We start from the raw sequence: 14,956 nt of genomic DNA, 5'->3' as shown, positions 1-14,956 counted from the left end.
TCTCAGGTGAATGGATTATCTTGGCAAAGGAGAAATGCTCACTAACAGGGATGCAAAAAAAATTGTGCACAAAAGGTGAGAGAAATAATATTTTTGTGGGTATGGAAAATTTCAGGGATCTTTTCTTTCAGCTCATGAAACATGGGACCAACACTTTACATGATGTGTTTGTATTTCGTCTTAAGTGTATATTAAATATCTCCAGTATCTCATCCATGTTTGTGATCATGTGTGAACGTGTTGGAGTGATCTATACCACAGGAGGGCAAATCAAATCAAATGAAATGTTATTCGTCACATGTGCTGAACACACCTTACCATGAAATGCTTACTTACAAGCCCTTAACTAACAATGCAGTTTTAAGAAAAATAAGAGTTAATTAAGAAAGATATTTACTAAATAATTAAATAACAATAACGAGGCAATATACAGGGGGTACCGGTACTGAGTCAGTGTGGGTGTACAGGTTAGTCGAGGTTATTGAGGTAATATGTACATGTAGGTAGGGGTAAAGTGACTATGCATATATAATAAACAGTGAGTAGCAGCAGTGTAAAAAAAGGGGGTGATGGGTCAATGCAAATAGTCAGGACAGCCATTTGATTAGCTATTCAGCAGTCTTATGGCTTGGGGGTAGAAGCTGTTACGAAGACTTTTGGACCTAGACTTGGCGCTCCGGTACTGTTTGCAGTGCCGTATCAGAGAGAACAGTGTATGACTAGGGTGGCTGGAGTCTTTGACAATTTTTATGGCCTTCATCTGACAAAGCATGGCATATAGGTATTGGATGGCAGGAAGCTTGGCCCCAGTGATGTACTGGGCAGTACGCATTACCCTCTGTAGTGCCTTAAGGTCAGAGGCCGAGCAGTTGCCATACCAGGCGGTGATGCAACCAGTCAGGATGCTCTCGATGGGGCAGCTGTAGAACCTTTTGAGGATCTGAGGACCCATGCCAAATCTTTTCAGTCTCCTGAGGGGGAATAGGCGTTTTAGTGCACTCTTCCTTACTGTCTTGGTGTGTTTGCACCATGTTAGTTTGTTGGTGATGTGGACACCAAGGAACTTGAAGCTCTCAACCTGCTCCACTACAGTCTCGTCAATGAGAATGGGGGCGTGCTCGGCCCTCCTTTTCCTGTAGTCCACGATCATCTCCTTTGTCTTGATCACGTTGAGGGATAGGTTGGTGTCCTGGCATCACACTGCCAGGTCTCTGACCTCCTCCTATAGGCTGTCTCATTGTTGTTGGTGATCAAACCTACCACCATTGTGTTGTTGGCAAACTTAATGATGGTGTTGGAGTCATGCTTGGCCATGCAATCATGGGTGAACAGGGAGTAGAGGAAGGCACTAAGCACGCACCCCTAAGGGACCCCCGTGTTGAGGATCAGCATAGAAGTCATTTAGCTCGTCTGGTAGGCTTGTGTCAGTTGGCAACTTGCGGCTGGGCTTCCCTTTGTAGTCCGTAATAGTTTGCAAGCCCTGCCACATCCGATGAGCGTCGGAGTCGGTGTAGTGGGATTCAAGCTTAGTCCTGTACTGACACTTTGCCTGTTTGATGGTTAAAAAGCGGCAGCTCCTTGAAAGCGGCAGCTCTACCCTTTAGCTCAGTGCGGATGTTGCCTGTAATCCATGGCTTCTGGTTGAGGTATGTACGTACGGTCACTGTGGGGACAATGTCATCGACTTATTGATGAAGCCGGTGACTGATGTGGTATACTCCTCAATGCCATCGGATGAGTCCTGGACATATTCCAATCTGTTCCAGCAAATCAGTCCTGTAGCTTAGCATCTGTGTCATCTGACCACTTTCGTATTGAGCGAGTCACTGGTACTTCTTGCTTTAGTTTTTGCTTGTAAGCAGGAATCAGGAGGATAGAATTATGGTCACATTTGCCAAATGGAGGGTGAGGGAGAGCTTTGTGTGTGGAGTAAAGGTGGTCTAGTTGCACTAGTAACATGGTAGAAATGAGGTAAACAGATTTACATTTCCCTGCATTAAAGTCCCCGGCCATTAGGAGCATCGCATCTGGATGAGCATTTTCTTGTTTGCTTATGGCTTTATACAGCTCGTTGAGTGTGGTCTTAGTGCCAGCATCAGTTTGTGGTGGTAAATAAACAGCTACGAAAAATATAGGCGAAAACTCTCTTGGTAAATAGTGTGGTCTACAGCTTATCATGAGATACTCTACCTCAGGCGAGCAAAACCTTGAGACTTCCTTAATATTTGATTTTGCGCACCAGCTGTTATTGACAAATAGACACAGACAGCCACCCCTTGTCTTACCGGAGGCAGCTGTTCTATCTTGCCGATGCACGGAAAAACCAGCCAACTGTATATTATCCATGTTGTCGTTCAGCCACGACTCGGTGAAACTAAGATATTTGTTTTTAATGTCCCGTTGGTAAGATAGTCTTGAACGGCGCTCATCCAGTTTGTTCTCCAATGATTGAACGTTGGCCAATCAGACGTAAATGTAGAGGCGGGTTACCCACTCGCCGACAAATTCTCACAAGGCACCTGGACCTGCGTCCCCTGTATCATCGTCTTTTCTTCAATGCGAATGACAGGGATTTTGGCCTGGTCCAGTATCTGTAGTAAATCCTTCGCGTCCGACTCATTAAAGAAAAAAATCTTCGTCCAGTTTGAGGTGAGCAATCGCTGTTCTGATATCCAGAAGCTCTTTTCAGTCATCACAGACGGTGGCAGAAACATTATGAACAAAATAAGTTACAAACAATGCGAAAAAACACACAAAATAGCACGATTGGTTAGGAGCCCGTAAAACGGTAGCCATCTCCTCCGGCGCCATTCTTATTTAATTAGGTAGACAGCTGGCACCTTTTTTTGGGAGGACGGGCTCCTGGTAATGGCTGGAGCAGAATAGGTGGAATGGTATCAAATACATCAAACACATCATTCCAGCGATTATTATGAGCCGTCCTCCCCTCAGCAACCTACACTGATCCATACTAAACATATGAAGGGTTTGTTCCGGTTATCTATGTTTCTTTGGTGTTTGTTTATTTGTAAGTCTTTGTTACAATTTTATCTCTCTATTCACCTTCTCTCCATTCTTGTCTTTTTTGTCTCTCACCCTAATCCATATCCATCTGATCTGCCACATTTATTCCTGGGTCCTTTATATTCTTGTCATATTTTCCTTTCTTTCTTTCTTTCTTTCTTTCTTTCTTTCTTTCTTTCTTTCTTTCTTTCTTTCTTTCTTTCTTTCTTTCTTTCTTTCTTTCTTTCTTTCTTTCTTTCTTTCTTTCTTTCTTTCTGTCACCCACCCCTTTTCCCTTTGTATTAATCTCACATCTCTGTTTTTCCAATAGATGGGACCTTGCGAGGTCAATTTTGATCATCATACAGTATTTCTTTCTTAGCTCCACTTCCTTCCTGTACAGATTATGGTATTATACAGAAATACTTCCTTTCAGAAAGTCTGTCTTCTAGAGCTAGGGAAGAGGTAGTAATACAAGTCTTCCAGAAAAACTGACAGGTTGAAATTAACTGGCACTGTTAAATGTATAATTCACTTATCTGACTTGAGGTCCATGCAAAGGGGTGTTGACACAAATTGTCATAAACAGAAATATTGTTTTCTATAATTGGCCTTTCAGAGACATTATGCATGCATACCCCATAATTGAATCATTAGACATGAAATGGACACATTGTAGAGGTATGGTCAATACATTTTCCAGTCAATTCAGGAATTGGAAAGGACATAGAATTTGTATGGGAATAGTTCCCAGAAGGTTAATTCTAATTTCTCAATTCTAATTTCAAATTCAATTGAATCCCTGTGTTGACTGAAATCGACATAAAATGGAGCCTAAACCGATAACACAATCCTTCTCCTTATGTCGTGTATAATTGAATGTACCTTTGTGTCCCCACAGATGTCGGTTTGTCCTTGTATGTTGCTGTTACCTGGGGCTCCCAGGGAGGCCATCGAAAGGCAGACGAGCAATGTGTCTTGGGAGTCTCTTTTCCCAACCGAGCTGAAAGAAAACAGGTTTTCACACTACCACTATAATCTGCGAGTCTTTCATACTGACTCAACATGCCCAGGGTGTTTCAGATAATAAATGATACTGTGAAGCCACTGCCTACCTTGCTGTGCTATATGGGTCTGAAAGATGTCTGACTGAACTGGTCTCTGGACTTAGTGGAGTGATACATGTTTCTAACAGCGCTTGATAGAAATGGCTTAGGCTATCTGCGGCAGTAAATCACCTCATGGAAAGATATGAAGAGGTCTGTTTGACGGTTCAGTCAAGTTGTGATTGTTCAGTGTACATGAGGTATGACTCAAAATTATAGACCTCAGTAGTTTTAAGCAGAGATACTGATGTTGGATTTAAGTGATTTCAATCATTACTGAAGACAATATCCAAAATCTACTTTAAGTGAAAAGTAACAGTAGATTTTGGTCTTTGTGGTAAATATGACCAATGCATTACATTAAACCAAGGTTATTTTGTAATGAATAAGATGTTACATTGTCTTGAAGCCTCTCATAAACGTTATTTTCCCAGCAGTAAAATGGTGAACATGACTTCTCAGCTACCCCACCTAAACATTATAAAAGCCTTACCCATCCATTTGATGACATTCACTTTTCCTCCCCTCCTTCTTTTTGTCGATCTTTGCCTGCTTCCCACCCAAGAGAGATCCAAGCTTAGGTTCCTTCTTCTCCTCCTTTCCTTTTGGAGAATCTCCTTTTTTACCAATCGGAGCAGGGAGCTTGATCTTGCGGAATCCAAACCAGTTTGACAGTGAACCGGATCTCTGCTTAGTTTCAGTTGTCTTCTCCTTCTGCTGAGATTTCTGCAAATTCTCCTTGATTCCCATCATGACCTTCTCCTCAATGGTGGAGATGTTTGACTGTCTCTCTGGTTCCCCATGGATACGTTCATAGAAGGTGCTAGGGGACTGTTTCTCAGTCTGGAGATGTGAAAATGAGTTTACTCTCTGGTGTTTGAGACCAAATCGATCACTGGAGGCCTCCAGATGCAGAGGTATTGGCAAGCCTTCCTCAATCATGAAATTGTTGATGTGGGATTTGTTCCTTGGACAATTGTAGCTATTGGAGCAACTCATACTACCCCGGAATACATCACCAAGAGAATTCAAACAGCTTCCGGAGTTAGTTTTGATGTGACTACGGACATTTCCGGACCTGCTGATGTTCGGTCTGTCCATATAGCGTGCGCCGAAGCTTTGACTGCGAGCCTTTGCTCCATTCATGCCCATAACCGGGTGGAGAGGAGGTCGGGTCGAGACTGAGACCGAGCGCTTGAATAGCCAGCTCTCTTCATCAAATCCCCAGTCCAAAGTTACACCATTCTCTGCCACTGGAGGTGGGAGTGCAGCCTTCTCTAGTGAGCTACAGTGGGTCTCAAGCTTTCTCCTGGCTTTGGCCTTGGCTACAGCTGCATTGACACAGTGCATCATTGGACGTCTGTAGGTGTCCTGGTTGAAGGTGTCAAAAGTCTGCACTCCCTTTGTAGCAGTGATAACTGCAAAGTTGTTGCCGAGCTTTGGGGTTGTCTCATTGGTTTTGGAGCCAACAGGAAGGGATGCATTTACTGCCCTGGTCACGGAATGTTGAGAGATACTAACTATGTCATGGCAAAGTAGAGACGCTGAGGCCTGAGGTAAGGGCTCTGTACTTTGTGGCTCACCATTGCCTTGCTGGGACACAGGTAAGCTGTCCTGATTTGGCACCACGAAGGGAACACTATTTTCCTGATGGGAGGCTTGGGCCACAGTCCTGTTCATTGATGATTGGGAAGTGTCTGTTTCCTTGGATTCTTGAAGAGTGGTCGAAGTTGGTAAAGGATGGTAGACTTTGGCAGGGACCCATTTTGGTGGCCTTTTTGCCTCAACACCGATTTTGGGAGCCATATGACGAGTGTCTTGCATTTTGTTGGGGGCTAGAGGTTGCATTTGTAAAACAGATGAATGATGACTTGACGGAGGTTTGGTGCTACGGGCAGTTGCCTTTGCGGTGCTAGAGGTTTGGAGCATAACCACAGGCTTATGCGCCTGAGGTAAGGAGCCATAACCAGGTCGAATCAGTAGGGAGGTGGTCCGACCTGGTGGGAGTGGAGGTGAAGGGGACCTGATATCATTGCGAGAGGAATCCGAGTGCTGGTCTTGCTGCCTCTGTTTAAGTGGAGAGCAAGCTGAATAGTTCGAGTTGGGGCCTTTTACCCCACAGTCATTTCGTGACAGGAGTTTGGAGACTGGTTGGGATACTTTAGATGTGCTCTTGGGGCAATCATTCAGCACAGGTGGCTCAAACACTTTGACCAGTTTCTGAGGGGAGGAAGAAGGGGAACCATGTACTGTATTCTCAAGGGGCTCTGAAGTTTTTGCCCCACTAGCAGTCTCACCTTTCTCAGCCATTTGTACTGATGCCTTAGCTGGACCTGGTGACTTGCTGAGGTTAATCTTTGTGCGAGGGCCCCTGGGCCCAGGAGGGTTCGAGCAGTTCTTGGCCCTTTGATTGACTTTGATAAGTTTCTGACGTAGGGGCTGGTGTAGCTTGGCCTGGTCTGGACCTCCATCCGCACTCTTGCTTCGGAGAATAAAGGCCTTCCTTGCTGAGTCGCATGCCTTAGGCTTTGTTTTCCTCTGCCGGGACTCCAAAATGGTGTAGTCCTTGGTATCAACTCCACCCTGGCTGTTCGGCTCTCTGTACTGCTTCGTATCTATGGAAGCACTGCGCTGTCTGGCCTCACTAACCCAACTCAGAGCTCTGGCTGCTGCATACTGAATGGGTAGGCTCACTTCCCTAGCCCGTGCCTCTAGATGTTTGACCGTAACTTTATTTTGTGGCTGTTTAACGCTCTCTGGCCTCAAATTGTAACTATGTCTTGTAACTAGCTTGTCTTTTTCAATCCAGTTTTTATTTTGAAGTCCACTCATAATGGTAGGGCTCTCCGTTGGGCTGAGTCCAGGCTTCAGTGTGGGACCCTCGAGCAAGAAGACATCTTTGATAGGTGAGAAGGAGTTGCTGGGACTTACGAGTCTTACAGGCTCCTCTTGGGAGTTGTAGACCGTAGTGCTCTTTTCCCCTTGTGCCGTTCCCAATTCAGACGCAGGCTCTCCTTCCAGATGGAGAGCCTCTTTAATGGGTTGGACGCAGGACTCCCTGGCTGGTGATTGAGGCAATTCATCATCTGCATCGTCTGAGTCAGAGATTAAGGTACTGACTCCTGCTCCTGGCTTAAAATAATTTCCCTTTGCCAATGGCAATTTAGGCACTACCCCCTGGGGCCCACCCTTAACCCCTAAAGAGTATATGCCCTCATTGGAGGTCATGCAGTCCTTGAAATGTGACGTGGAGGTGAGTGAAGATGTCTCCTTGGGAGCTGGGCTGCGCATTTGGAGCCTCTTCAGGCCTTTCAGAATGTGTCCCTCCTTCCAATTTAGATCAGGCTGCTCTGCTGGGACAGACTGATTGCTGGACATTGACCCTGCGCTCATCCTCTTCTCCCGGCTTATCACAGACTGTGAGAAAAGAGAAAGACATTTTAGTTGTCAACAAAAACAAAAAATAAAGACAATGGAATTTCTTGATGAACGTTGAGGATCCATCTTACATAGTAATTTATGAAAGATTACTTCACTTTACGCAATTTCTTTGAGCTCAGACTGGGAGACTCACCGGCTTGAAGGAGCGACGTCCTTCTGCCCAAGTATGTGAGCCACTGGAGAACTCAGTAGAGGCGCTGGATAATGAGGCCTCACTGCCACTGCAGCTACTGCGTGGAGAGGTTAGACTAAGCAGGCTGGGCCACCTCCCTGCAGGAACACTTGCCTTCCCATTCCGCTGGACTTCCTGGAAAATAAGGAGTGTGTTCAGAAATTCAGTTCAAACTTTATTGTCCCCGCACTGAAATTCAAAAGATAGACACATGGAAGTGAAGTGTCAGCAGAGAGAAGTGACTTTAATGAAAATAAAGGTTCATTTGGATACGATTTTGGTAGAAAGCCCATCTTCAGAGCAATTAAAAACATTTTCCTATAGTTTTACCAAATAGGTTAAGCAGTTCACGATTAACAAAAAAATTAACTACTGAATACATCACTGTCCCTTTCCATCCAAAGGCTAATTAAGGATAGGTATGACATTCTCCACTCCACTTGTCACAGAAATCTCACTCTACAATGCAGGCATTCACTCGTCTTCTCTGTGCATGCAGACACTCTTTGTTTTGTCTTGATTATGTATTGTTGGTCAACAGTCAGAAACTAAGACCGAGATTCAATCCAATGTGCATTACAGCACAGGGCACTATAACAGACTTTTAGAGCTATTTTCCCATTTAGCTGACATGTGCAGAATTTTTGATGAATGTAATCTATGTGGACATCAGCGAAAATGCTGTTGAAAGATGCATTGACGACTCTATAGTGCCCTCTGCTATAACGCACATTGGATTGTATCCCAGTTTCTGAACGCTTTAGAATCTGTGGTCTCAGTGCCAAGACAAAGATGTACAATTCACTGAGCCTGTAGACCCTTGGGTTTTTGGAATTCTATCATATCTCAAAAGTTAATGCATAATAAATGACACATGTCAGATGAGTAATATGTTGTTTAGCGTGAGTCTACAGGATGGACAGTGATCGATAATCACGCAGTGGTCTATGACTCAGCCTCATTCATCCTCTCTTAACTTCTCTCTCTGGCTGGAACCATGGGACGTCGTTTCCCAAAAGGAAAATGCTTTATCTAACTTTCAAACACATAGCCTGTGAGCAAAGAGAGAATGTGTTTGTTCCCAGAACGGTAGGTCTACTCGGCCAACCCTCAACCACACTTGATGGATGAGGCCAAGAAGATCATCAAGGACCTCGTAGCCACCCGAGTTCCGTTCTGTTCACTCTGCAACCATCTAGCAGACAGAGACAGTACAGGTGCATCAAACCCAGTACCAAGAGACTGAAAAACAACTTATATCTCCAGGCAATCAGACTGTTGAACAGCCATCACGTCATCTCCTGTAGTAAGAGACAAAGATAGACACCTCAAACACACAGACTCCAGTACTCATATCTACTTACACACGCATAGGCCCATACTCACAAACACACGCACATACACTACCGGTCAAAAATTTTAGAACACCTAGTCATTCAAGGGTTTTTCTTTATTTTTACTATTTTCTACATTGTAGAATAATAGTGAAGACATCAAAACTATGAAATAACACATATGGAATCATGTACTAACCAAAAACAAATCAAAATTCTTTAAATAGCCACCCTTTTTTCCTTGATGACAGCTTTGCAAACTCTTGGCATTTTCTCAACCAGCTTCACATGAAATGCTTTTCCAACAGTCTTGAAGGAGTTTCCACATATGCTGAGTACTTGTTGGCTGCATTTCCTTCACTCTGCGGTCCGACTCATCCCGAACCATCTCAATTTGGTTGAGGTCGGGGGATTATGGAGGCAGGTCATCTGATGCAGCACTCCATCACTCTCCTTCTTGGTAAAATAGCCTTTCCACAGCCTGGAGGTGTGTTGGGTCATTGTCCTGTTGAAAAACAAATGACAGTCCCACTAAGCCCATAACCAGACTTGACGGTGTATCACTGCAGAATGCTGTGGTAGCCATGCTGGTTAAGTGTGCCCACACCGCATCTCACAAAGACACGGCAGTTGGAACCAAAAGCCAATTTGGACTCTAGACCAAAGGACAAATTTCCACCAGTCTAATGTCCATTGCTCGTGTTTCTTGGCCCAAGCAAGTATCTTCTTCTTATTGGTGTCCATTAGTAGTGGTTTCTTTGCAGCAATTTGACCATGAATGCCTGATTCACACAGTCTCCTCGGAACAGTTGATGTTGAGATGTATCTGTTACTTGAACTCTGTGAAGCATTTATTTGGGATGCAATTTCTGAGGCTGGTAACCCTAATGAACTTATCCTCTGCAGCAGAGGTAACTCTGGGTCATCCATTCCTGTAGCGGTCCTCATGAGAGCCAGTTTCATCATAGCGCTTGATGGTTTTTGCGACTGCACTTGAAGAAACTTTCAAAGTTCTTGAAAAGTTCCGTATTGACTGACCTTCATGTCTTAAGGTAATGATGGACTGTCGTTTCCCTTTGCTTATTTGAGCTGTTCTTGCCGTAATATGGACTTGGTCTTTTAACAAATACGGCTATCTTCTGTATATCCCCTACCTTGTCACAACACAACTGATTGGCTCCAATGCATTAAGAAGGAAAGAAATTCCACAAATTATCTTTTAACAAGGCACACCTGTTAACAACACAAAGGAAAGTGAAAGTCTTTGAAATGAATACCATGTCCTCACACTGACCTGGGGTGAGTTTCCTAAAACCTTCTTAGCTAGTGGTACTTTATTTCTATCAATGAACCAGATGTACGCCACACGTAGTAGTAACTGTAGAGCGGTAGTCACATAGAGGCACACAGGAGATTCTTTCCCTCGGGGTTACGTAACGCTGCATGGGCCCAGACCAAGCTTGGTCTATTGTGCTGGTTTCCCCATGTCTCTGTCTAGTGTGAAAATGGAAAGTGAATAGCAGTACAGCCTAATTACTGTATGCACTACAAGCCATGGTGCTCAGCAACTGAGAGGAAAGAGGACAGATGAGGAAGAAAAGAGGGGGAGGGGTGATAAGGCTTTATCTTTACATGACCTTTTCAGACAATTTCTAATGCATATTTGGAGATTTGTGGAGATGCATCTTATCCCAACAAATTCTGAATCCATGTGTGTCTTTTAGACATATATGATATTGGGATTGTTCTCTCTGCTACCTTACGTCAAGCGGTTCCCGTAGCGCCAAGTCTAGATCCAAGAGGCTTCTAAACACCTTCTACCCCCCCAAGCCATAAGACTCCTGAACATCTAATCAAATGGCTACCCAGACTATTTGCATTAACCCCCCCCCCCCCCCTCTTTTTACACCGATGTTACTCTCTGTTGTTATCATCTATGCATAGTCACTTTAATAAGTCTACCTACATGTACATATTACCTCAATTACATTGTTTAACAGGTGCCCCCGCACATTGACTCTGTACCGGTACCCCCCTGTACATAGTCTCGCTATTGTTATTTTACTGCTGCTCTTTAATTACTTGTTACTTATATGAACTGCATTGTTGGTTAGGGGCTCGTAAGTAAGCATTTTACTGTAAGGTCTACACCTGTTGTATTCGGCGCATGTGACTAATAATATTTGATTTAATTTAATTTGATTACTTTCGAATATCATATATCAACATTTCCTATGGCCAGATATGGACTCGTTCGATATCCTGAGATATGTGACATCCTATTTTCTGTCTTCATGTTGACAAGTAGTGACTGTATACATATCATATCTGTGTTTTCTCAGCACATTCAAAGGCCTTTCTTTGAATTTTGTCAGAATTTTAGTTTTGTGATAAAGGTCAATATTGTAAGTGTGTTGATGCAATTAAGGTGACATTGGTTATACCCAGCTTTTATTTCACATTCAAAATGTATCTTAATAGCAAAAAACAAGAACATTTTAGTTATTGTACAGTATCACCTGCTTTCAAACTCTCTTAAAGTCATTCAGATATGAATGCAGGAAAAATTCTCCCAGCACTGGAACCGAAGTCACCCTTGACTCGTAGTCGCTGCTGTACATGGAATGTTTTTGTCTTACTGTATCGGTGATGTCAAATCTCTGAGAAACTCTTGGAGTTGCCAGCGGTAATTAGCTTGCAGATTAATCCGCTTGAACGTGCTTTTGTTTGGCATTCTCCCGCAGCGCTTGTGAAATAAAGTATAGAGCAGATCACCAAATACTAGGTGAATATCAATGAATGGACTAAATCGGCCCAGTCCCCAGCTCCCTGATGCAATTATTTTCTATTCACATTAATTATTGCTAACAGATGACACTAATGACTTTGAGCGAATGCTGGCAATGGCAGCCCTGTTAGGGATCAATGCTATTTAAAAAGGGGTCACAGCACACCTAACACTTTCCGTCTTTCAAAATGTTTTGCATGTCAGCAATCAAGTTTTCAAGATATAGAACTTTCAAAATACAGAAAGTGTCTCAGTATGATGCATTTGAAAGTTCTATATCTTGAAAACTTGCTTGCTGACATGCAAAACATTTTGGGACTGTATCAACAGTGGAATAATGAAATAAATGCCAAAATATAGTTCTTGAGTTTTATTTTCCTTTAAGTTTAAATCAAAGTGTATTGATCTCTTACACAGTTTAGCAGATGTTGTAGTGAAATGCTTGTGTTACTAGCTCCTAACAGTACAGCAAAAATGTCAAACAAATACAACAACAAATAGAAATAAGAAATCAGGAACTAACCCAGTTCAAATCAAATGTTATTCGTCACATGCGCCGAATACAACAGGTGTAGACCTTACAGTGAAATGCTTACCTATTTATAGTTAACCAAATTAACACATTATCAGTAATCCAAATGCAATCTATGCATATATACACCAAAAATATATATTAAGAATGATATGTACACCAGTGAGCTATGTCGAGAAGTCAGTGTCAATAAACAGTATAACTAAATGTGATGTACAGTAGTAAATGTATTAGAATGAGCTATGTGAAGAATACACTAAATGAATACACAGTGTGAAAAACATAATACAAATGTCTCTATATACATGGGACAGCAGCATTGGCTGTGTGTGAGTGTGTGTGTACACTACCAGTCAAAGTTTTAGAACACCTACTCATTCAAGGGTTTTTCTTTATTTTGACTATTTTCTACATTGTAGAATAATAGTGAAGACATCAAAACTATGAAATAACACATATGGAATCATGTAGTAACCAAAAAAGTGTTAAATCAAAATTCATAAAATAGCCACCTTTTGACCTTGATGACAGCTTTGCACACTCTTGGCATTCTCTCAACCAGCTTCATGAGGTAGTCACCTGGAATGCATTTAAATTAACCTCTTACATCTAGACGTTCCGCTAGCGGAACACCTGCTCCAATATCAAATGATAGGCGTGGCGCGAATTACAAATTCCTCAAAAAAAAAAAAATCAATTTTTCAAACATATGACTATTTTACACCATTTTAAAGACAAGACTCTCCTTTATCCAACCACACTGTCCGATTTCAAAAAGGCTTTACAGCGAAAGCAAAACATTAGATTATGTCAGCAGAGTACCCAGCCAGAAATAATCAGACACCCATTTTTCAAGCTAGCATATAATGTCACAAAAAACAAAACCACAGCTAAATGCAGCACTAACCTTTGATGATCTTCATCAGATGACACGCCTAGGACATTATGTTATACAATACATGCATGTTTTTTTCAATCAAGTTCATATTTATATAAAAAAACAGCTTTTTACATTAGCATGTGACGTTCAGAACTAGCATTCCCACCGAACACTTCCGGTGAATTTCACAAAAAACACAACAATTATTTTAAGAATTATAGATACAGAACTCCTTTGTGCAATCGAGGTGTCCGATTTTAAAATAGCTTTTCGGTGAAAGCACATTTTGCAATATTCTGAGTAGACAGCCCAGCCATCACGGCTAGCTATTTTGACACCCACCAAGATTGACCCTCACCAAACTCCGATTTACTATTAGAAAAGTTTGATTAGCTTTGGTGTTCTTTATCAGAATGCACTCCCAGGACTGCTACTTCAATAACAAATGTTGGTTTGGTTCAAAATAATCCATAGTTATATCCAAATAGCGGCGTTTTGTTCGTGCGTTCAAGACACTATCCAAGGGTGACGAAGGGTTACGCGCCCGACGCGTTTCGTGACAAAACATTTCTAAATATTCCATTACCGTACTTTGAAGCATGTCAACCGCTGTTTAAAATAAATTTTTATGCCATTTTTCTCGTAAAAAAAGCGATAATATTTCGACCGGGAGTGGTGGTTTTCGTTCAAAGAGAGAGAAAGTAAACATGGAGTCGACTCGTGCACGAGCCTCAGTCTCATAGTACTCTGACCGGCCACTATCCAAACGCGCTAATGTTTTTCAGCCAGGGCCTGCAAAGCCACGATTCAGCTTTTTGCCGCCTTCTGAGAGCCTATGGGAGCCGTAGGAAGTGTCACGTAACAGCAGAGATCCCCTGTTTTGGATAGAGATAATCAAGAAGGCCAAGAAATGGTCAGACAGGGTACTTCCTGTACAGAATCTTCTCAGGTTTTGGCCTGCCAAATGAGTTCTGTTATACTCACAGACACCATTCAAACAGTTTTAGAAACTTTGGAGTGTTTTCTATCCAAAGCTAATAATTATATGCATGTTCTAGTTTATAATAGTAAATCTGATTTTGGTGAAGGCTAAACTTGCCGGGTGTCTAAATAGCTAGCCCGTGAAGGCTGGGCTATGTACTTAGAATATTGCAAAATGTGCTTTCATTAAAAAGCTATTTTAAAATCGGACATATCGAGGGCATAGAGGAGTTCTGTATCTATAATTCTTAAAATAATTTTTATGCTTTTTGTGAACGTTTATCGTGAGTAATTTAGTAAATTTAGTAAAAACACAACAATTATTTTAAGAATTATAGATACAGAACTCCTTTATGCAATCGCTATGTCCGATTTTAATATAGCTTTTCAGCTAAAGCACATTTTGCAATATTCTGAGTAGATAGCCCAGCCATCACGGCTAGCTAATTTGACACCCACCAAGTTTGGCCCTCACCAAACTCAGATTTACTATTAGAAAAATTTGATTACCTTTGCTGTTCTTCGTCAGAATGCACTCCCAAGACTTCTACTTCAATAACAAATGTTGGTTTGGTTCAAATTAATCTATAGTTATGTTCAAATATCCTCTGTTTTGTTTGTGCGTTCAAGACACTATCCGAAGGGTAAAGAAGGGTACGCGCCCGACGCATTTCGTGACAAAAGAATTCTAAATCTTCCATTACCGTACTTCGAAGCAT

The 14,956-nt window shown here is 42.2% G+C and overlaps 1 protein-coding gene across 1 annotated transcript in view; it reads right to left on the bottom strand.

Moving 5' to 3' along the window:
- The window catches only part of LOC106586108 (nck-associated protein 5), a 101,951-nt gene that overhangs the window by 15,734 nt on the left and 71,261 nt on the right, over positions 1-14,956 (bottom strand). The window contains exons 8-10 of the mRNA XM_014172977.3: positions 7,684-7,857; positions 4,603-7,526; positions 3,889-4,006 (exon numbers count right to left, since the gene is read on the bottom strand). Of these exons, the coding sequence (XP_014028452.3) occupies positions 3,889-4,006; positions 4,603-7,526; positions 7,684-7,857 (3,216 nt within the window). The remainder of the gene's footprint in view (positions 1-3,888; positions 4,007-4,602; positions 7,527-7,683; positions 7,858-14,956) is intronic.

The sequence above is a fragment of the Salmo salar genome, chromosome 25 (assembly GCF_965601325.2).
Source record: "Salmo salar chromosome 25, fSalSal1, whole genome shotgun sequence".
Classification (NCBI taxonomy): domain Eukaryota; kingdom Metazoa; phylum Chordata; class Actinopteri; order Salmoniformes; family Salmonidae; genus Salmo; species Salmo salar.
The sequence above is the reverse complement of the archived record's forward strand: the minus strand, read 5'-3'. Positions and strand labels throughout refer to the sequence as shown.